We start from the raw sequence: 23,466 nt of genomic DNA, 5'->3' as shown, positions 1-23,466 counted from the left end.
AAGTAACCCCTGTTTTTTGCATCTTAAAGGAGGAAGGTTTGTGCAAAGGTCCATATACCTCTAAGAGTAAAAGCTCTTTTATGAGACAATATGATACATGCCAGGAGTTTGCTATGAGCTATTCTTATTATCTTTACCAAACCTCTCCCTTTTTTTATTTTTTTTTAACAAAGAAAAAAATCTGGAACCAGTCTATTTTATTTCACAGCTCTGAATACTCTACTAAAGTGTACATGAAATAAACTATTTGCAGTAGTCCTTGTTGAGCAACCATGCTTTTTCTTAAGGTTAGACAGTCAGAGTTGACAGAAAATGAATATTCTTCTAAACGCGTTACTGTAACTCAGAAGACAGACTCTTAGCCTTAATAACAGCAACAATGATAATAAACAATAGTGTTGTTAGTAATAGAATATATTTCTAAATGTCAGTAATGGTATTTTTAAACAAAAAAGGCTAGCAATGTACTGTAAATGTGTGCTATGAGGAACATTAGCATGTAGCTGCCAGACAATCTCAATGAAGGATTTCATTGTTGAATTATGAAATCACTGTGTTTGATATTATTATACACAGACACTGCAGATCTGATGCAGATCACAGTCAAGAAGGATTCCAAGCAGCCTCAGAGGTCATCATTAACCCTCTGCCAAGCAGAGTTTATAGATAATTGTTAAATAAATCTATAGATTATACCTAGTTCTAGAACAGTTTCTATAGTGTTATTTGCTCATTGTGATGAAAGCATGGTTAAGGTAGAACAGAAAACGTTGTTTTCTGTTTTTCTCTAGACCACATAGATACGTAACGACACACCCATGTACCATTTTCAAATGGCTGAGCACAAAATGTCATTTACAGATTCTTCCTTTCAGACACATCTGTTCTGCACCTGTTTTCTTAATGTTCGTTTCTATAGATCGTCTCCCGATATTCAAAATACTTGCCCTCTCACAGAAACTTTCACTTGGACACATGAAAATGTATGAACAATCCTCCTACCTTTAGCAGGTAAGCTTGGCAGTCACTGACATAATCATACTCCAATCCATCAAAGGTATAATAATGTCGATCTCCATAAATAGTGCATACAGCAGGACAGGGGTAACTAGTGCAATTGAATATCCCTCTCCGACAAACACTGTAAGGAAAATTAACAATCAGTATCTTCTCATAGCAGGGTCATTTTCTTTTTATTTTCAAGAAAAAGCTTTCTTGGGTTCTTTATTTCAAGTCGTACAGAAATTCATGAAAGGAAGAAAATTCTTAGACCTGGAAACACAGAGCTATTCTGTGGATTACTTCTGAAGTTATTGGTGATGCCATGGCAGAAAAGTGTTGAGCATTTTGCCATCAGCGCATATGTACAACAAAAATGCATAAGAAATGAATGCAAAATCTTGAAATTTTTATGGCTTATGCAAATATTTCCATCACTGCCTCCAGTATAGATAAGACACCATGCCACAACACGCTCATTCATAAAACATCGATATTCTATTTTTTCTTAAGAAATTTTGATCTGCACATATTCAATGCAAAAGACCTCCAGTTGCTAACTGTAAGATTTCAGGGTATCAGACAAGTATGGAATGAGTTTAAGAAATAAATGCTGATATTTTGTGGGATTACTTTTCCTGTCAGGTACATTCAGTGACTTACATGCATTTGTATGAAGGTAGTACTGACAGCCTCTAGCTTTGCTTGTGTAAGTGTATACTGGTCAGTTGATTTGCCAATGAAGTTTTTAACTGATTAAAAGCTGCCATGCCAAACTTTTTTTATTATTATTAAATATATACTTAACTGAAGATAGATATTTTGGCTAGCAAATTATAATGGATGAAAAACTGTTTTGCATCAACATGAGTCAGGTAAGGCTCCTTAAAAAAGATGCTGGGCGCTAGCTCATTTTCCAGTTCTAATGCTTTTTTATTTCCTTTGGGTTTTTTTATTGCTCATCTTCTTCCTATATAGTCGCTCATGCTGACTGGTAACTCACACTGCAAACAGTCCAGCTCCCAAAGGAGCAGACTATTTTCCGCTGTCATACGTTTAATTTCTTTTTTTTTCTTCTTGGTTGTCTTTCAAGATATTCTGTTCTCCAAAATGCCAAATGTCTTTTCTTTCAGAGATTAACTGATATGTGTGGAATCAAGCATTTGTTCTTGACTGCTTTTTAACTTGGATGCCTTCTGCTTCCTTTTCAGACCTGAAGAAGCACTCACCCAAAAGTCTGCCTACTCTTCCAAGTCTGTTAGTGAGCCTAATAAAAGATATAACCTGTAACTGACTATGAACAAGCATATACATTTTTGATTTTCAATGTACTCAACATGTTTTCTGTATCAGTTTCACTTTGTGGCTAGACCCAGATGATTTGGAAGTATGCAAATTGCACGTCACTCACCAGGTGTAACATGGTGTAGCTATCACTTCTCCTGACAGGAATTCCCTGTCTTTCCAGGTGCATGGACAACTGTCAGGAATATAACATTTCCCTCTATGCTCAGCCATCCTTCAAAATAAAAGAATTATTAAGATGAAAGCATAAATTCACAAGTAGATCAACATAACTGAATGTGTAGTGTATTGTCTAAACCCTGCCAAGGGCAACCAGTCTTCCATCCAGCCAAGGACAACTGTTTCAGCAACAAAAGCTGTCTGTATCAAATGATCTCCACTGTGCACAGCTGGAGACCTCGCAAAGCTCACAGCTGCGGCTCTCCTTCTACCTCAAAAGGGGTATGTTGGTGTGGGGCAGCAGCTCCTATCCAAGAGCGCAGGTAGTGTAGGTATTCCTTCCTGCAACTGCAGAGCATCTGTATGTTATGCACGCTGCTGAGGCTGCAGCCAGGCTGCCCTGCCCTTCCCTCCCTGCTGCTCCCTCGTCCTCCTGTCCCAGGGATGCAGCCGGACTGATCAGGGATGTGCCTGCTCCTCTGCACAGAGCAGCAACCATTCTGTTGTGAGCACAGGATAGTGAGCTGGGCTATGGCAGCTGTTGCAGAGTTAGCAGGACAAAAGAAACACAGTTTACGAAGTAGTAGTCTAGGTGAGACAATTACTTGGGCAGTAATCAGGAACACAGATGGTTTACATTACGATTTTTTTTCATGTTTGCTTCTACACTCAGATAAACTATTCTGTGCAAGTAGTGGGAGTCATCTCCTGTCCAGAGGGTCCCAAATACCAGCCAATCAGACTGGTAGCAAGCTGGATATCTCATGGGATAGTGGAATCATGGTCTCAGGATAGAGAAACTGTGGGACTCCAACTGAGGAAGCACTGTAGCATGGAGCCTCACACCAGCAGGAAAGAGAAGAGGGCTCTCAGAGACAAAAGAAAGAGTTGACCTTTTAACTGTGATTGTATATCTGCAAAAATTTATAGAACAATAGCTTCAAAATTAGAGGGGTGATACCACTGGAATTTAAAAAGCAAAAAAATATGCAGAGTTAAACTGTGAAAAATATGTATATGGCTTGTGCTCCAGCTTGTTCTGCCAAAGCTTACCCAGGGGGGCAAATGCAGCCACTTGCACAGGGTGGTGAGGGGACACAGGAGAAGTTCATGGCAAGGTTTGCACAAGAGATCCCGCAGTTCACACCCGCTGCTGGTAATCCAGGGACAGGAGATTTGCAGTCATAGTAGATTTTTCCTTCAGGGCATACGTGAACTTCAAATGCAAAATGCAGGTTAAATGAGATCAACTGCTCTTTTACACTGAAGGTTTTCTATTTGTTTTTGTTTACTATCTATTCATTTTAATGCACAGTTATCCTACATTACAGTACATGTAAGAATACAATCTGAATAAAAGTCTATAACTTCATTTGTATTACAGAGATATAAAATTAATATATGTTTTAATGTTAAAAAAAAAGACCAAAACTTAATATTAAGCATCTGGGTCTATGCACCCTGGATCTGATACACAGCCCATTCTTAAAGATGGAGCAATTATGCCTTTAATCTTTAGAAGAGTGGCATAATTTTCAGTGTACTGAAATCCCTTCTAAATCCATTAGAAATTCATTAAAAATTTACTTTCTAGAAATCAAGATCTTAAGGCTTCCTAAACATGGCTAGTGAGCCTAATTTTATGTATTCCCATGAGAACATATTGACCTACACCTCACATGTAATTATTTATTTTTTTAATTTCCCAAGTGACTTAGTAGTACAACGTGTGCTACAGAAAAAGGAAAAAGAAAAAAACAAGACAACTTGTGTTCCTAACATCCTATTTTAAATATGCCATGACGTTAACTATCTCATAATGAAAATACACAAGGAGAAAACCAAATGACTATTCAATGTCAAAAACTTTCTCTGTGCAGCTGTAATATGAGACAAGACTATAAATTACCTGTATTTTCTGTAGTTGCTTCAATACATTTCACTGTTCCATTCAAACACTGACTGGAAAAGAATAGCAAACCCATCTTTATTCAACGGGAAAATGTTTTGTAGCCACCATTTTAAAAAAGATAATACAACTTAACCCAATTTAAAGAACAGAAATCAGGAGGAGAAGGATTAAAATCCGAAAGCATGAGTTCTGACTAACATTTTGTTGGTGTTTTCTAACCACTATTCTGTAATGAGGGCCCAAACTCACAAAGGTGTTTATGTACTATTTAATTGCCTAACTTTCACTGAAATAAAAAAGAAGCTGGGTATGTCAGCCTCTGTGGGAACGTAGGGCCAGGTGATTCAGGATGCCAGCAGTGTAACACAAAACCTTATCCACCTTGGTGAATATGGAACAATACAGTATGCAAATTTCCTGTTGCACAGACGTTAGGATACACAGCTTGATTCTTTTTATGATAAAATACAGAATTGCAGAAAAACACATTTGACAATAAACCTAGTCCTCATTTTTTCCTTTTCCTTAAAAAAAAGTTGTGAAAGAAACAAAGAGGCATAGGCATATGCAGAGGCAGGCTATGCAGAGGCATAGCAATGGCAGAAAAATGAAGCCCCTACTCTCACCTCTTGAACTACATGATTACCAAGCTTCAGTTATAACAACTATAATATATGAGACCTCAGCAAGAATCAACCTTGGCAGTCAAGTCACAGACATGATTTTAAATCAGCAGGTTGAGAGCATTTCTTGTAAAATGAACAAGTTCGACCAGGAAACCTGTGAGGTTTCCCCACTTGTTTCAGTGAGGTCAGGATTCCATCATGAATTAATAATACAAAATGACACAAATATAACTCCCTGCAAGCCTTTGTTTGAAAGACTTTCCAAAATAGAATCACATTGTTTATTCTTCCAAAACCAGCCTCATATTGCTATCATAATGCCCCCAGGTCTAAGAACAGGACTGCAATCTTAAAACACACAATGTGTGTGTTTTGAGATACTCTTTAGTCCCTGGCTTACAGAATTTTCCAGGTATCTTCTTGCTAAAATAAGCAGGTACATAATCCAATTTATATTAGGCTCCCTTTTACTAAGTGTGTAACAAAAATAAAATCTTCATACAATAGACCTTCATTCTATGTGAAAAAATTCTCAAGGCTCTTGAGTAGCATCCAAACTATGATACATGAAAGATCTCTTAGTGCTCAAACCTACCAGGAGCCTGTTGGCGTAGGGAGGATTTCTCCAGGCTGGAGGGCTTTGCCCTTGTAATGACAATGACAGGCAGATCTGTTAAAAGAATATTTAAGCATGTAGATACAAAAGCAAGATGAAATGGGATTTAAGGGCAATCTGTTTATCAAGCTATTATGATAAGCAAGCCTTATAATTCATTAACTCATTCTTTATATTTACAATATACTTCTAAAGGCAAAAACTAAAGGATGACACTCTGACTGTATTGAAGTCAGTGGCAAAACTCCTAGCATCTTCAACAAAGCCAGGATTTTCCTCAATCTCTGTATTATTTATTTGCTGTTTCTATGCATTAGTCTTACAGAAAGGAGCTTTTCTTCCCAGTTATGGGAGTAGAATGGCAACATGTAGTTCCTATTCAAAGTACTGTCAAAACCATGGGACAGAGGAATTACCATAGCAAAATCCATTAACTCTGTCTGTGATAACAGCCAGATGGGATAGAAGTAGCAACAGAATTCCCTAGAAACCATGCAAAAATATGGGAATACCAAGTTACCTCACACTCTTTAATAGTTTGAAACAGTCTTTATCCCTACAGTATGAACTTTACTGATCTTTCCAAAATACATGTCACAATGAACAGCAATAACTCTGTACAATCTTGAAATTTATATAAATACTCATTCCAGTTTTTAATTCAGTACCTGAACTCAGTAACTCCCCATGGTCGTAAGCTGTAAAATTTTGGTACACAATGTACAAAAACTATTTCCTTTCATTGACCATTTCCTTCCATTTAACTGAAGGGGTTTGCGTTGTGAGACAGAAAAAAGACACTCCTAGCCACTCTCTCCATACTATCCCTGACTTTATGGATTGCTACGACATAGTATCCTTCTCATTTTTTCTTAAGTGTTAAAAACAAGGTTTTCATGTGAAAATGCTTTCCCATGAATTAAAAAAGTTTCATCACCCTTCCCTAAAGCACTATGACATATCTTCTCTGAAGTGCAGTAGATGGCTGTACACACAGTAGCAGATGAGGCCCCACTATTGATTAGTACAAAAGGATATGAAATCTTCACATATTGCTTGCTATCCTGTTTAGGCAGTCTACATCTTGAGGGAAACAGCAGAAAAACTGCTTTAAATCTTGATGGAAAGACGAAAATGTGCCTACGCATATATTCTATTTTCTTATGACTTACATTGATACACAAAAGTTGACCGACTCTTCAAAATATTTCCCATCAGGACAATTACATCCTTCTGCACAGTCATCACCACAGATATTTGCCATAGAAAGTGAAGCACAGGAGTGTTTACAAAAAGAAGAGCACTGATGATAAAGCATACCACTGTGACATATCACAGCTGGAGGAGAGAGAGGGAGAGAGAAGGGAGAACAACATACTCTTAAAATGGGAAAAATAGAAAACAAAGCAGTATATCATGGGAGTGCAAAACAGCAAAGCAAACTGGTCTTTTGCTGCACTGGGGTGAGTTAAAATGCATGGGAAAAATATGCTATTTTACTGATTTATAGAATCATAGAATAGTTTGGGTTGCAAGGGACCTTTAAAGTTCATCTAGTCCAACCCCCCTGCCATGGGCAGGGACATCTTCAACTAGATCAGGTTGCTCAGAGCCCTGTCCAACCTGACCTGGAATGTTTCCAGGCATGGGGCATCCACCACCTCTCTGGGCAACCTGTGCCAGTGCTTCACCACCCTCAGCGTAAAAAATTTCTTCCTTCTATCTAGTCTAAATCTACCCCCTTTAGTTTAAAGCCATTCCCCCTCGTCCTGTCACAACAGGCCCTGCTAAAAAGTTTGCCACCATCTTTTTTATAAGCCCCCTTTAAGTACTGAGAGGCTGCAATGAGGTCTCCCCAAAGCCTTCTCTTCTCTAGGCTGAACAACCCCAACTCTCTCAGCCTTTCTTCATAGGAGAGGTGTTCCATCCCCCTGATCATTTTTGTGACCCTCTTCTGGACCCGCTCCAACAGGTTCGTGTCTTTCTTATGCTGAGGGCTCCAGAGCTGGACACAGTACTCCAGGTGGGGTCTCACCAGAGCAGAGTAGAGGGGTAGAATCACCTCCCTCGACCTGCTGGCCACGCTTCTTTTGATGCAGCCCAGGATACGACTGGCTTTCTGGGCTGCAAGCGCACATTGCTGGCTCATGTCCAGCTTTTCATCCACCAGTACCCCCAAGTCCTTCTCAGCAGAGCTGATCTCAATCCCTTCATCCCCCAGCCTGGATTGATAGTGGGGGTTGCCCCGACCCAGGTGCAGGACCTTGCACTTGGCCTTGTTAAAACTCATGAGGTTGACACAAACCCACTTCTCCAGCTTGTCCAGGTCCCTCTGGATGGCATCCCATTCCTCTGGCATGTTGACCGCACCACTCAGCTTGGTGTCATCTGCAAAGTTGCTGAGGGTGCACTCGATCCCACTGTCTACGTCATTGATGAAGATATTAAACAGTACCGGTCCCAATACAGACCCCTGCGGGACGCCACTCATCACCAATCTCCATCTGGACATTGAGCTGTTGACCACTACCCTCTGGATGTGACCATCTAACCAATTCCTCACCCACCGGACAGTCCACCCATCAAATCCATACCTCTCCAGTTTAGAGAGAAGGATGTTGTGGGGGACCGTGTCAAAGGCCTTACAGAGGTCCAGAAAGATGACATCCGTAGCTCTTCCCTTGTCCACTGATGTAGTCACTCCATCATAGAGGGCCACTAGGTTAGTCAGGCAGGACTTGCCCTTGGTGAAGCCATGCTGGCTGTCTCGAATCACCTCCCTGTCCTCCAGGTGCCTTAGCATAACTTCCAGGAGGATCTGTTCCATGATCGTCCCAGGCACAGAGGTGAGACTGACTGGCCTGTAGTTCCCTGGGTCTTCCTTTTTTCCCTTTTTAAAAATGGGGGTTATGTTTCCCCTTTTCCAGTCAGTGGGAACTTCACCGGACTGCCACAACTTCTCAAATATGATGGATATTGACTTAGCAACTTCATCCACCAGTTCCTTCAGGACCCGCGGATGGACTTCATCGGGTCCCATGGACTTGTGCACCTTCAGGTGCCTTAGCTGGTCTCGAACCTGATCTTCTCCCACAGTGGGTGGCTCTTCATTCTCCCAGTCCCCACCCTTGCTTTCTGCGGTTTGGGCAGTGAGGCTCAAGCACTTGCCAGTGAAGACCGAGGCAAAAAAGTCATTGAGTACCTCCACCTTCTCCATGTCCCGGGTAACCAGGTCTCCCATTTCGTTCTGGAGAGGGCCCACATTTTCCCTCGTCTTCCTTTTATCCCTGACGTACCTATAGAATCTTTTCTTGTTGCCCTTGACATCCCTGGCCAGATTTAATTCTATCAGGGCTTTAGCTTTCCTAACCTGATCCCTGACTGCTCAGACAATTTCTCTGTATTCCTCCCAGGCTACCTGTCCTTGCTGCCACCCTCTGTAGGCTTCCTTTTTGTGTTTGAGTTTGTCCAGGAGCTCCTTGTTCATCCATGCAGGCCTCCTGGCGTTTTTGCCTGACTTCCTCTTTGTTGGGATGCATCGCTCCTGAGGTTGGAGGAGGTGATCCTTGAATATTAACCAGCTTTCTTGGGCCCCTCTTCCCTCCAGGGCTTTGTCCCATGGCACTCTACCAAGCAGATCCCTGAAGAGGCCAAAGTCCGCTCTCCTGAAGTCCAGGGTAGTGAGCTTGCTGTGCGCCCTCCTTGGTGCCCTAAGGATCTTGTACTCTACAATTTCATGGTCACTGCAGCCCAGGCTGCCCTTGAGCTTCACATTCCCCACCAGCCCCTCCTTGTTGGTGAGAACAAGGTCCAGCATAGCACCTCTCCTCATTGGCTCCTCGACCACTTGGAGAAGGAAGTTATCATCGACACATTCCAGGAACCTCCCGGATTGCTTATGCCCTGCTGTGTTGTCCCTCCAACAGATGTCGGGGTGGTTGAAGTCCCCCATGAGGACCAGGGCTTGTAAGCATGAGGCTGCTCCTATCTGTCTATAGAGGGCCTCATCCACTTGGACTTCCTGGTCAGGTGGCCTGTAGCAGACCCCCACCGTAATGTCACCTGTCCCTGCCTTCCCTTTAATTCTGACCCACAAAGTCTTGGTCGGCTCCTCATCCATCCCCAGGCAGAGCTCCATGCATTCCAGCTGGTCATTGACATAGAGAGCGACACCCCCTCCTCGTCTCCCCTGCCTGTCCTCCCTAAAAAGCCTGTATCCCTCCATCCCAACACTCCAGTCATAGGAGCCATCCCACCATGTCTCCGTGATGTCAATAAGGTCGTAGCCCTGCAGGCGTGCGCATGTCTCCAACTCCTCTTGTTTATTCCCCATGCTACGTGCGTTTGCATAGAGGCATTTAAGTTGGGCCCCCGATGAAGCTGTCTCACTGGCTGGAGTTCCTTTGTGCTGCTCTTCAGGCGCTCTCCTGCTGACCTGTGTTCCTTCTCCAGGCTCTGGGCATCTATTGCTGGCCCTGGCATCAAACTGGTAGGAGTGGGATGGATTGAGGTTCCACTCCCCCAGCATCTCTTAAGTTTCTTAAGGTAGAAATGTTTAGATTCAGATGGGTTTGTGTTAGACAATTCCTTGGCTGGAATTGTCTATTTTGTAAGCAGTAGGTGTCTATTCTTTATATATGTTAAGTGTGTGCGTGTGTGGTGGTTGTGCCTATCTAGTAACTCAGGTTTCCAAGAGAGGAAGAATGGTGCAGTTAAGGTTGAGGCATTACTCTATGGTTTAGAAATGCCTTGTTTTAAATCATTGCTATATCCTACTTGGCAAATCACTGCCCACCTTGCCCTGCCCATCCTGGGGAGCGCCTTCCACCCCAGCTTGCCTTCCCTTAGGGAACAGCCCTGATCCTGCAACTCCCTGATTACTTTAGCCTAATAGAGGCTTCCATATGACTTAGGGGTCCAAAGTCAGAAATTTAAATTCTCTCTGTAGCCAACAGAAAGGGACAGGCACCCCTTGTGAGGTAGCTCAGGGTCCCCAACTCAGATGCCTAACATAAAGGCTATTAGCATTCTCCCCTCAGTATGTCATTAGCCCATGGCACCATTCTAGTTTTCAGCAAAAAAGGCCAATCCCTGTATTTTGTGGAGCGAATGATATTTGTAGAATTTTACACATTTCTAAAAGATACTCTGTTCTGCAAACATTACTCACCACAGTAAGAAATATGAGATCTGAAGTCAACAATGATCCCGTGCTTGCCACAGACGTAAGCATAGTGTGCCAAAGCATTACACAAACAGCTGCTTCCGCATTTGCATGCGTCAAAGCGGCATAGCTGGTAGTATAATCCTGGACTGATGTAGGCATGGCAGGGAGCAAAAACTTCTTGATTGATGATATCACAGTGAGATGCATACCCAGCTAAGAGAAGGTGACATTGTTTTAGCCAGATCCATTTTAATATAACAGTTAGTCAAATTAATAGCACAGAATATTAAAACCAAACATAGCCAGTTGTGCAACAAAAATTTGTATACAATGTCTTTCTGCAAAGTTCTATAGTTTAAAATTGATATTGTAAGCAACTCCCTCAACAATAAAATCCACTTAAGATAAAAATAACTATATAAAAACAGTTATGCCTTCCTCTAGTAGTGCAGGAAACTTAAATGGCAAAAAAATATATTTCAAAAGAGTTAGTTAGAAGAGTCCTCCAAAGCTTGGAATATGTTTTTTCCTACTTGATGTTTCATTTAGCTTTGAAATCAGCAATGGCCATATACTTCTTGGCATGTGGACTCAGGAAGCATTACAAACTGGAGCTCAAGGGCATGCAAGTCCCACGCTGGCCATATACCTTCTAGCACCAACAGACCCTCCTCTTACCACTGAAGCATACTACCACCACAGGTGGTGGAGTATCTCAGGAATACCATAGTGTGGATCATATTTAAGCCAACTTTGCTGCTAAAAGAGTGTCCCTATCCTTCATCTTCCCTGTTCATTCCCACATACACACACTGACACAAGGATTTCTGGAGTCCCTCAGTAAACTAGATTCAAGAAGTGAAGTTGACTTTGTTGAAAAGTAACGTGACAAAGTAAGTAAACAAACAAATAATTGTTTCTTTTTCAGTTTCATCAGATTAAGATCATCACAGACCTGGAAAAATGCTTGTGCTGGCTCAGCACAGGAGGTAGCGTGGGGCAGGACCACTTACTCAGGGACTGCTTTTTCCAGTGATGATTACAGGATCACAGGAAAATTCAGGCTGGAAGGGACCTCAGAAGGTCATGTAGTCCACCCTCCTGCTCTAAGCAGCTTACATTTATGTCAAACTCCACCTTCACTGAGGAAGCACAGAACTGAAGGTGAGGCATGAAGTATCTCGGAGAGTGCTAACTTGGCTGAGATGTACTGATTTAGAAGACAGCCAATGCTGAAGGCATAAAAAGTCTTAGAATGCCCCAGATTCTTAAAGGTTTATGGTTATTCTAAGCTTGCTCCCACAGGCTCTAAATACAGCCAAATCCCACATCCTTAGTGAGGCCTTATGTCTGAACCATTAAAAACATTAGACTAAATTCTGTCAGAATTGGCAACTACTGTCTGCCCATTGTCTTCATTAATTGAAAAGGACAGCAACATGGAAAGGAGGAGACAGTGAAAGTTCAATACAAAACATAGGCACGTTAACCAGCCAAAACTAAATCTTTACTCAGTAATTGGAACAAATCCATGGATCTCAGATTGTTTGCATCAGTTTGTGTCAGACAGCATTGATGGACGATAAGGAATCTTTTAATGCAACAAGCATGGAGAAGCCAGAGACGGACTTTTGATCTGAACACTGTCTGGGCAAGACACTGTCTCCTGTACTTTCTTTGTCAACCTACAAACATGCATCACATCGTTCCTCTTGACTGGCATAATTTACAGGACTACAGATGGTGTTCTGCCTAGCACTCTGCATGTGTATTAGCAGAATTTAGGACTCATGGCCAGTACACCCAGCATTAAATGATCAGCTAGCTTGTATTTATGGAGGACTAACTTCATTTTACATGCTAAATGTATGGAAAGAATGGTCTTTGCCAAAAAAGAAAAAGGAAAGAAAGAGTACACATCTAAAACTGAAGTTGAAATACATGTATGTGCAACTCATTCACAGAGAAAACAAAAAGTGTACCATAATAATAAGATACAGGTAATTCCAGGCTCCCCTGTGAAAACATACCATTTTGCTGATTAACGTTGCAGGGATCAACCATAGGAATATTGATAGGCACCGAACAAGCTGAGGAAACCTTCCACGCATTGGCATGAAGTTGTGGGGTCCCTTCTATCATCCCTGCTGGAGAACTGAAAAAGCAAAGATCAACACTACAAGCATCCTGCTGACCTTATGGACTACATGGGTGAGGATGCAAGTACATCAAAAAGCCTTAGATGCATAGTCACATTGAACATTCAATGTGTTAAAAGAATTTCCATCTGTGAGGTATAAAACAAGAGAGGGCATGTGAAGCTTTTTTCTCAATATTTTACTCATGCAAAAATATTCTTACACTCAAAGTCTGCCCTCATGCTTAATTCAAGTACTCTGAAATCAGTTGGAGGAGGTATTAATGAGAGGAGAATTTGGCCTTTATTCGAGTACATACATTCAGTGTGTTTGACCTGTTAGCTAATTTCAGTGTTCTAGAGGGGGGCTGCTTGCATTTGGATGCTGTTTTTCACCAAGTATTTCAGAAGAATTTATTATTGCTAGAAAAGTTTTGTGATATTATAGCTTGAGGAACTTTGAAGGAAATGAAGTAAAAGAATAAGGAAAGTGTGCCCTTCTAATTAAACTATTCCTGTGGTTCAGAATTACATTTTTTTCCATTAAATCTTGATGTGGGAAAAAAAAGTCAAGCAGTAGTAAGTGTTAATCAGGTGAGGATGACACTAGTATTATCATCTGCTCTTTTTTGTCACTGCTCCTGTATTTGCTGATGATGATAAGGAAGCAGCAGGGAGGAAAAAAGTGCATTCAAGCAATATCATCATCTAATAACTTCTAGAAATAACATGGTAGTTTTCTAGAATTACTTAGGTAAACATCTTAGAATGTCTTAGCTAAATTTATGAGTTTCATGTTTTAAAAAGTGACTAACATTTTAATTAAGAGATTTTATATTGGTTAGTTTAATAAAGTATGAGCATGGTAATGAAATGAAATGAAATAATCAGATGATTACATTCAACAAAACTTTTCACTTGTAATTAAACACAGTCTAAATGTACAGTATGTAACTTACAGAAAATCATCTCTTAAATTCCCATTGTAGGTTCCACATAGTCCTAATGTTCTTCTCTTCCAGCCGACATCAACTTGAACATAGATCCTCTCTCCATCTTTAGCAAACAGTATCTTCAAACCAAAACTAGTTTTCAGTTGAACAAAGAAAGAAGATATATTCTGAATTTCAATAGCCCCTGCACATAGCAATAGAAAAAGAAAAACAAAGCCACTGAAATCCAACTTCCAGGTTGTGTTGGTTTAGCCCTCAAACAAAATAGATTTTGAAAACTCAGAAATAAAATGAGAAAATATGCACAACCTCATCGGCAGCCAAATAACCTCACCCATTCTCCATCTGAACTTATGAGACTACATATCTTCTTCATTAGCAACACAAATCAGGAATTGCAACTATTGTTGACAATAAAAAATCTCTCACCTTCCTGTACCTGTGAGTTATCCAGAAACCATTCTCGCATTTCTTTTTTTTTTTAGAAGAAAGCAATGCAACAGCATGCCTCTGGCAATGAGAAGAGAAGACAAGAAACCACTTGTTTCTTAGTCTCCAAGGATGTTATAAGATTAATTAGCAGATGTCTGTAAAGTGTATTGCAATCTTTAGATAGAAGGTTCTCTCTTACTACTATTGATATGACATCAGTATAGCTCCTTCCTTAGACTGTATGTGAACTAAGGCCCTATCAAATTCCCAGCTTCTTTCCCAGCAAATCCATTATGTGAGGAAATGGAAATTTCACAGTCACAGCATTAATTTGCTACACATTGTTGGGCTACTTGCAGCTGCAGGCTTAAAGCAGTTCTACCTTCACAAGCAGCCTCCACACATGCACATACACACACTTAGGTGCATAAACTGAGAAGAGGCAGATAAAATGCTTATGTGAGCTTAAAGCTGTTCTTAACTGATAAGACTTACTAGATACACCCAATTATCAAGAATGTGACACAAAATATTTGTCATAGATTATATTTGTTGCAGACTACGGAAAGAGACAAAGTGAATAGGGATTGATTCAAAAGACATAAAATGAAATTATCAATTAAATTATGAAGCAGAACTGTCAACATAACTGAAAGTATAACTAAGCTATGAAACTTGTTGCCATAGGAAGCTGTGATTGCCAGAAGCAGAACTGTGACTGGATAAATTCAGTGAAGAAAAGACATAGCTGTAACCACCAGCACAGAACTCCCTAAATTCTGTTTTGCCGGAAGCTGGGAAAGGAAAGGGAAACTCCCACTTTACTCTTTCAGAAAGAGACTAAAAATTCAGTAAGAATTTACTACTGATCACTCTAAGGTACAAAATTTAGCAATATAATTTCCACCTTCAGTGCTTAATTTTATAACATCCTTTTAAGGCTGATTTATTTTACTATCCTTTCCAAAAAGGTGAAGTAACCTGCCTGAAATCACAACATAAGTCAGCACTGAAAGCAGCGTAGATCCCACAGAGCACATGGATTCTATTCCATGCCATTTATTACAAAAAGCTTTAATCAGGCTAAACCTTAACATCATCAAGATGATTTCCAACCTCTTTTCACCTCCCTTCTTTTTCTTACCTCCTCCCCCCTAAACACAAACAAAATAAGTGGAATCTCTAGGTACTCTGCAAGATAAGAAATGCAAAGAAATGAGGGCATAATGGAGGACTCTATTTCACAGGCTGAAAAAAGTACATTTCTAGAACCATTACTAAGGTTATAAGAAGTAAGCGATTGTACATTTCATAAGTTATGTTTGAAGAAATTCCTTTTTCATAGACAGATATTATTATAAAAGCTTTGGAGCATATAAAAGAAAGAATGTGAACCCTGGTAAAATTCTACTCCATGCACTTCTTACCATTAAGGTATAAAACTTGGTTAGGGCCAGTTTGGACTTGACCATATCTCGTGAGTGTTACTTGTTTGCTCACATCATCTTCAAGAACTAGTGTTATAGACTCAATGCAGGCATGGTCAAAGTTCTAAGTAGAAACAAGTTTCACCATCAGAAACAGGCAAAGAAAGACATTAATATCATCACCATGGAAAGCAAAAACAAACAAACAGGGGGAAAAACAGTTGTATAGAAAGGAAATACCAGAACTGTCATCAGGTAAATCAGTTGTAAACTATCACTCAAAGCATCAAACAGAGCACCCAAAATTGTATGTAGAACAAAATAAAACATTTCATATGCATATAAGAGCAAGGAGAATGCATTTTAGCTATTATGGCAGTCTAGTAGTAAGTGGGCAGAGGTCCCCAAGTACTGATACTGGGGTTCAAAAGGCCATACTTGCATGGCCACCCTGGGTACTCCTCATTGCTGGGTTAACCAGTGTTTGAGCAAGGGTCTGACCCTGTCTACATCAAGCTGGTACGACCAGAGCCCAAATGCAGCAATGCAGGAGAAAGAAACTATTACGCACATGAAGGTGCTTCTTGCCTTCAAACGTAGTCATGATCTCTGACTGCAGACCAAAAGGATATAATTTCTCCAGAATTATACTACAATAATTTATAAATATCTGACTATCAAAAAATGGTGACTTATAAACTAACTCACACCCATCATTTTAGAGTGCTATCCAGGCAGAATTTATGAACCTAAGTACAGGGTAAAAAGTGACACATAACCAGCTTAAACCAAGCATCTTATGCTCCCCGCGTCCCCTATGTTTTCACCCAGAAACTTTCCAAGGTGCCTAGAGTTGTGCTAAGGGTCATTTCCAGTAGCATCCTTGTCTCTCAGTGGCTACCTAACCAACCATTTCATGCTTGAGGCCACCTGAAATGCAGAAACAGGAGTCTCAACACCTATGCAGGAGAAGGAGGTGCTTACAAAAAAAGCAGAGGCACAAGTTCATAGTCTAGCTTTTGAAGGGACATGAGAGACAGTCCCATAGTAGGGCAGCTTCAGTGCATCACTCCCTGCTGATGAGTTCAGGCATCCCAGCCCTCAGCACATGGGCAGCTGTGAGTCACTGTCTCAGAGCCCCTTCTCCTGAGAGCCTAGGTGACTAATAACATCATTAACTCCAGTCTCGCAGGTAAGTACTTTTTATAAGCACCTCTATTCATAAAGCCTGTTGTTGCATACCTGCCAAAATACTTTCAAACAAATATGTGTGGTGGCTAGTCTCTTCAATAGTTTTCTAAAAGGCATTGTTCCAACAAATTAAATATGTTAAAATATTTAAGTCACAAAAATGCGACTTACCTGTCCACAAGGTGCTTTCTGTAGAGTGATTGTGAATTTGTTTTTCCCAGTGCCTTTTACCAAAATGTACTGGCAGATCCCAAGAAAGGTAAAATGACGTCCATCAAATGTTGTGAAATGAGAGCTACCTGTGACGGAGCACTCAGCTTGAGAGAAAAAGGATAAACAAGAATGTTCACTTGCATAAGAATGTATCATTGTTCTGTAAATGATGGAAGAGAGATAAATAAGAAACTTTCTCCTTATTTCTAAGCACATAATCCAGGCTAACTTTAATCTGTCTAGCTATTACAGCATTTGGAAATAAAATATGTTATATACACCTATTTCCATCAGATACCATCTCATATTACACACACCGATGTGCAGCATCTTTTGGTTCTAACTAGATGAGATGCCTTTGAGTCACAAGTTCTCTAAAATGCAAAAGAGTTTTCTCTTTATTACAACTCTGAAGTTTCCTAGAATCTTCTTCCTCATCATCTTTTGGCATAACTGAAAGAGGACAAGCTTCTTTCTCCTTCCTTCTAGGGTACTGTGGCACTGCTTGCTACCGCAGGTATGAAGAGGCTGCAGGTGTCTGTCTTCAGGGCGCATCTATATCATTTTTCAGTTCAGATCAGGAGTGCACTGTTGAAGCAAGTCTCCAGCACATCCCCACTTACTTCACTTTCATTCACACCATGGGGCAGTGTCAGAACACATGAATTAGATTCATTTTGGCTGCAACTACAGCAGGAGGTGCTCTGTGGGAGCACATCTAACTTGCTCCCGCTACTAACAGGCATTCAGTCCCTAGGACCAGACTAGAGTAGTCATAATTACCCCCCCACATGCACACACAACACACACAAGACATATGGAGTGGTTCCCAGTATCAACTGTTTTACACTACAGATCCACCCTGTCAAGCCTTGCTTAGTAACTGTGAAGCCTTGTTTATTACCTCATTCAGAGGCAGCTCCTTAATTTGTAAAAAATCCTCTGTCACAAGTTTCGTAGTATAATCTTGTCTAAGATACAGAACTGTCAAGGGAGTTTCATTACCCGACTACTGCATGTTCCTCTGAGTAACTCATTACAGAGACATGTAATCTTTAAAGATAAGGATCATTATCCCAACATGAACTGCTGTTACAAGGGAGAAAATACAGCACACTGAGCATCAGAATGATGTTTTTCTTATTATTTGCATTACAGTTGCACCTAGAAGTGAGGAGATCCTTATACCTGGCCTAGGTGCTGCACAGGCAGTAGAAATAAGCCACCTGCCATAAAGAACATAGAGTGTAAACAGGAGATAGAAAACAAGACGTGGATGTAACACACTGAGTTAGGGAAGCAAATGGGAAAAGGTAAGATGAGCATGGTCAGGCAGTTAACAGCTTCACCCCAGCTGGCCCACTGCTACTCTCAACATCCATCTGCTTAATCTTCTTAAATTAGCATCCCAAGCCCTTGGATCATATTTGGTTCTGTTGTCTTCTGAAAAGTTTATCCCTTACGTTCACTGAGGAGAGAAAAGAATAATGAAATACAGATACCTGGGCAATCATGATCAGTGCAGTTCCAAACGCCACCAATACAAATACTAAAAAGAAAAATCACAAAACACAGAAATTCAGTGTTCTGATCTTTAGCAAAAAGAGCAGCTTTGAGCTAATTAGTATGTCTTGAATTCACCCTTTCCATAAAATAGCCTGCATATTTTAGTGATACACAGGGCCCAGACTGTAAAACATAGATACTAACTATTCTTTAATATGTAGGTGTGACTATGATGTTAAACTAACTATGGGCAGCAGGCACAGAGAGAGGAAACACAGATGTGAGGCTTTCACATACCAGTTGCTACATTCTTGTTCAATTTTTGAGCCTACAGGGAAGGCAGTTCCATGATAAATACAAGGGCAATTTGACACAGAGATACAAGTTCCATTTTCCATAATGAGACCTATTGGGAGGGAAGTTAATAAATGAGATAAAAAACAAATTAACGAACTCCGGATCACTGCTTTCCCCCCACCTGACTCAAACATTCAAATCTGCCAGAAGGTGATCTCACCAGTCTTAACCAGGGACCAGCAAAAAGAGTCGCCCAGCGAGTGCAGAGAGCTCAGAGTGATGAATAGTGAAGCTCCCTCAAAGCCGTTGTCACTCTGAATAATTGCTTTATGAAAAATGTCTGCCTTAAGCATGTAAAACTATACAGACTCAAAAATGAAAAGATTCTGAGATCACATAATCTTTAGTCCTTCTAGAACAGGACTGTTCATAGTCCAAGCCCTAATTTCTATTGAGTACAGGTCTCAGGAAGTTTGTTTTCTTGTACAGAGCATGAGACACATTCTGTTTAAACAAAACCTCAATAGATTTTGGAATATTTCAAATAAAGTGGATTAAATCTATGCAATATCTTATTGTAGCAAGCATTAGTGATGGCTCCAGATTTTAATTGATATTTCATTCTAAGCCACCTTTGTATTCTAGAGAAATGTTTAGAACACAATAAAAGGAAGAATCACAGTGAGAATAACAACAGCTAGAGCAGAATTTACAATATTCATATTTTCAGGCTTTAACTTTAAGCACAGTCTATTTAGACAACTATTATGATGTTGGATATTAGCTTTACACATATTTTTTCACATAAAATTGACAGTACTTACCATCTGGACAGTAACAGCCATCTAAGCAGTGTAGGTTGCTGCCAAGACAATCTTTTTCAAATGTGCAGGTTGGTGGACAACAGCTGATACAGTCACGGTGTACAAAGCTGTCTTCACACTTCTCAGCTAGAAAAAATACATGGTACATTGAACATTAGTGCAATTTCTCTTTCCATACTGGAGAACCCCTCTCTCTCAAATAAACAGTTGTGCAGCACTTCTGGTATAGGTAATTATTCAGATCAGGTACAATGGATTGTTTGGAGAGGTTTTAACTGAAGAGCTGTGGTGAATCTCTCATCAGTATTTAAGTCTGTCTTTACCAAATTCTTACATCACCCCTCCAAAAGAAGTTATAGTTTCTGTGACAGGGGAACATGTGCTCATATCTCAGCTAGTTCAAAGTCTTGTGCATGAGACTTAACGGCGATTCATGGGTGGTGGTGATAACTAGAAGGAGCTGGATTAACTGTATTAATTCTGTTATAGGGCCAGTAGAGGCTGAACGGTCGGTCATCTAGGAAGAGGGGCAACATCAGGTCTCCACAGATGTTTGTTCTTTGTCCTAGAATATGATCAGCACACATGATGTTTCAAGCAATCTGAGGAAACATGAATTTTGTATGGATCTAGATCAAAACACAATGGAATTAAAATATTCCTCTAGCAAGTCATTGACTTCATTGTTCGCCAGCAATAGGGAAGCTGGCTGATCTATTTCAGTATTGGGTTTGAGTCCTATAGTGACAAATGTTGTCAAGATGGAATTATTTGAAATGAATACATGGGTATCTCAAAGGTCACATAGTATGCTTTATTAAAGAGTCTTACTACAGGCAGGAAAGTCATCCCTCCAGTCCCGCACCGGTGACCCAGCATGAGAGCATGCTCTAGCATACTCTGTCACCGCCCTGCAGTATGTTTCATCATCATCCACTCTGAAATGATAAAACAAGAGAGTAATCAAGGAACTCAAATCCCATCTACAAATCTTTGCCACAGGACACTGCACAGGATACTTCACACATAGCTGACACCACTCAGTCATAACGGTACACCGTGAAAATACTATGAAAAGGAACGAGCTATACTGAATACACTGTTGTGTTTTTATCATTTGATCTCACAAAAAGTTATTTCATTTTAATGCTACCACAGTGAACAAAACTACTCATTTATTACAAAAAAGATAAATGCTGCTTATGGTGAAAGAGAAACATGACCTTGTCTTGAAGACAATAGACAACTCAACAGTCTCAAGATCCACGTCTCAGGCCCTCTCCTTCCTGCATGATGTGGAAACTCCAACCTACACTGATATTGGACATTCTGGTCCAAGTAGCAAGTTCAAGTTTCCAGTTGCCTCGAACTTAGGCGAGAAGAACTCTGTTGGTGGACTCCTGACCTTGTGCTGAAGTGCTTGGTGCCAGAAGCGTTATCCACTGAATACTGTGGACAGGCTTAGGGATTTACAGCGTGACCTTGGGCAAAGACATTATCTCTGCCTTAGTCTATACAGAAGGAGCTGTACAGTGCACTTTTGCCAGGATCAAGTAAAGAGACATTCATCAGTGTTTAGGTAAGATCAAATTTTATTCAGATGTAAGTGACATAAGGCAAGATACCACCAACCTTTTGTTACTGTGAAAGTCCAACAATTCCCATCACTCACTGTGGAGGACTTGATGCCAAAATGAACTAGTCATAACATGACATTTCTATTATAAGCATGACTGTGACAGATCAGCTGAGTTTGTCTTTCAGCACACAAGATCATGCTTCCAAATTTAATGGTCTTAAGAATATATTATATTGTGTTTGTATTCTGCTTTCAACACATCTGTTATCAAATCAAACACCACTATACTCTTTGTTACAGTGATCAGAGTCTCTCCAGCTCTCCTTATCTAATCCAATTAAATGGGTCTTAATAGAAAGAATACTTGGCATATACTATGGCCTCACAAAAAACTTCATAAACTCACACTAAGCCACAAGAAGAGAGGTCTCTTTTATAAACAAAATAAGCCTAAATTAATGAGGTTCTGAGACACAGAAACTTCCTTCAAGGTTTTTAATATTCACACAATTCACATCAACGCACATATGCTGACAAAAATCAAATCCGCCTTAACACCATGACACTGATTCAATATCACATTTGAAAATTTGCTTTTCATTATTCTTCTTTGGCTAAGAAAAAGCCACAATAAACTCCTGACTTACAAAGAGACCATACAGAGGCAACTCACCTCTTCCCTGAGCAAAATCAATGTACAGATCATAAACTTCAGGAAGCACACTTCGGAGATTTGCCTACAAACACAAATTCTTCCATCTTGACTTTATGGTAAAGCAGAAAACTAAGAATTCATCAAAAATGAACTAACAAGTTGTATTGAATTATACTGAGTGATTCTTACTTTTAGTCTTGTGATCCTTTCTGTATGTTTTTGATTAAATTGATGATACTCTGAGAAGGCCATAATAGTATCTGGTAAAAATCCTGCTATTTATGACAATTACTTCTTAATTTCAAAACCCTACTAAAAAGGAAGTGGTACACTGCTCAGTCATCTATTCAATTACACTCTGGAGCACCAGTTTAACTTGAATGACAAGAACTAAACAGGAGTCTGGAGAGCTAAGGGGAAAATACCAGGTTGCATATAATGCCAACAGCTGAGGGGGTGTAACTCGCACCCAAGCCAATGAGAATTGAATTTCTTTTGACAACTCTGAATTTACATAAATAAAGCAATTTTGAAAAGTTCTATTAATTTGAACCATAGTGATTGCTCATAAAAACAGTCCAACTGTGTCAGACAAATGGTCCAGCTCCTCCAGTACCATTGATATTTCCCCCTAGTATCATCTCCATGTATTTTTGATTCAGGACCTCCGTATACAGGTTTCAGGGTTTTTGTGATTAGCAGCTCCTCTTTTGTCATTAGTGATTCTCCATGGATTTTCTCTTCCAGGTCTAGTGTTTCCTTGAATCTATGTAAACCTTTAGCAATCAAAATATCCCTTGGCAGGCTGGTTCTGTACCCTTTGTTTCCATACTAAATCACCCTTTGAGAAACCCCTTCTCTTTTGCTTTGAACTTAAAATCATAGAATCATAGAACAGTTTGGGTTGGAAGGGACCTCTAAAGGTCATCTAGTCCAACCCCCCTGCTGTGGGCAGGGACATCTTCAACTAGATCAGGTTGCTCAGAGCCCCGTCCAACCTGACCTGGAATGTTTCCAGGGATGGGGCATCCACCACCTCTCTGGGCAACCTGTGCCAGTGCTTCACCACCCTCAGCGTAAAAAATTTCTTCCTTATATCTAGTCGAAATCTACCCCCTTTAGTTTAAAGCCATTCCCCCTTGTTCTGTCGCAGCTTGGTTCCTCCTAACTTCCCTCAATGCTGCTCAGTTCTGGTCTCAAATGAAACAGTGAGCATTCATTTCAGGCGTCAAAAATAAATACACAAGAACTCCAGTCTTACCTGCAAAGATCATTCATACAGCTAGAAATATAAGAATACGGATCTATGCTTTCATGACAGCTGAGAAAAGGAAACTGTAGGAATATTTGGCACTTGAAGAATATGTCCTGCACATTAAAGAGAATCAGTAAACAACAGTTAGCAAATACTTTCTGAACAAGCATAATCCTTTTTAGCTTTGTTTCCCTAATCTAGGGTCCTTTATAT

At 40.2% G+C, this 23,466-nt stretch overlaps 1 protein-coding gene across 1 annotated transcript in view; it reads right to left on the bottom strand.

Moving 5' to 3' along the window:
• Positions 1-23,466, bottom strand: part of OTOGL (otogelin like) — a 97,190-nt gene that overhangs the window by 58,395 nt on the left and 15,329 nt on the right. Inside the window, exons 10-25 of the mRNA XM_076328578.1 lie at positions 23,260-23,366; positions 20,596-20,702; positions 19,765-19,890; positions 18,941-19,049; positions 18,640-18,686; positions 17,096-17,241; positions 15,734-15,857; positions 13,881-14,058; positions 12,815-12,939; positions 10,788-10,997; positions 6,790-6,955; positions 5,597-5,671; positions 4,373-4,425; positions 3,517-3,679; positions 2,411-2,518; positions 1,003-1,141 (exon numbers count right to left, since the gene is read on the bottom strand). Coding sequence (XP_076184693.1) covers positions 1,003-1,141; positions 2,411-2,518; positions 3,517-3,679; positions 4,373-4,425; positions 5,597-5,671; positions 6,790-6,955; positions 10,788-10,997; positions 12,815-12,939; positions 13,881-14,058; positions 15,734-15,857; positions 17,096-17,241; positions 18,640-18,686; positions 18,941-19,049; positions 19,765-19,890; positions 20,596-20,702; positions 23,260-23,366 — 1,983 coding nt within the window. The remainder of the gene's footprint in view (positions 1-1,002; positions 1,142-2,410; positions 2,519-3,516; positions 3,680-4,372; positions 4,426-5,596; positions 5,672-6,789; positions 6,956-10,787; positions 10,998-12,814; positions 12,940-13,880; positions 14,059-15,733; positions 15,858-17,095; positions 17,242-18,639; positions 18,687-18,940; positions 19,050-19,764; positions 19,891-20,595; positions 20,703-23,259; positions 23,367-23,466) is intronic.

This window comes from Aptenodytes patagonicus, chromosome 1 (assembly GCF_965638725.1).
Source record: "Aptenodytes patagonicus chromosome 1, bAptPat1.pri.cur, whole genome shotgun sequence".
NCBI classification, from domain to species: Eukaryota; Metazoa; Chordata; class Aves; order Sphenisciformes; family Spheniscidae; genus Aptenodytes; species Aptenodytes patagonicus.
Note: the sequence above shows the minus strand (reverse complement) of the source record. Positions and strands in the feature narration are given on the sequence as shown.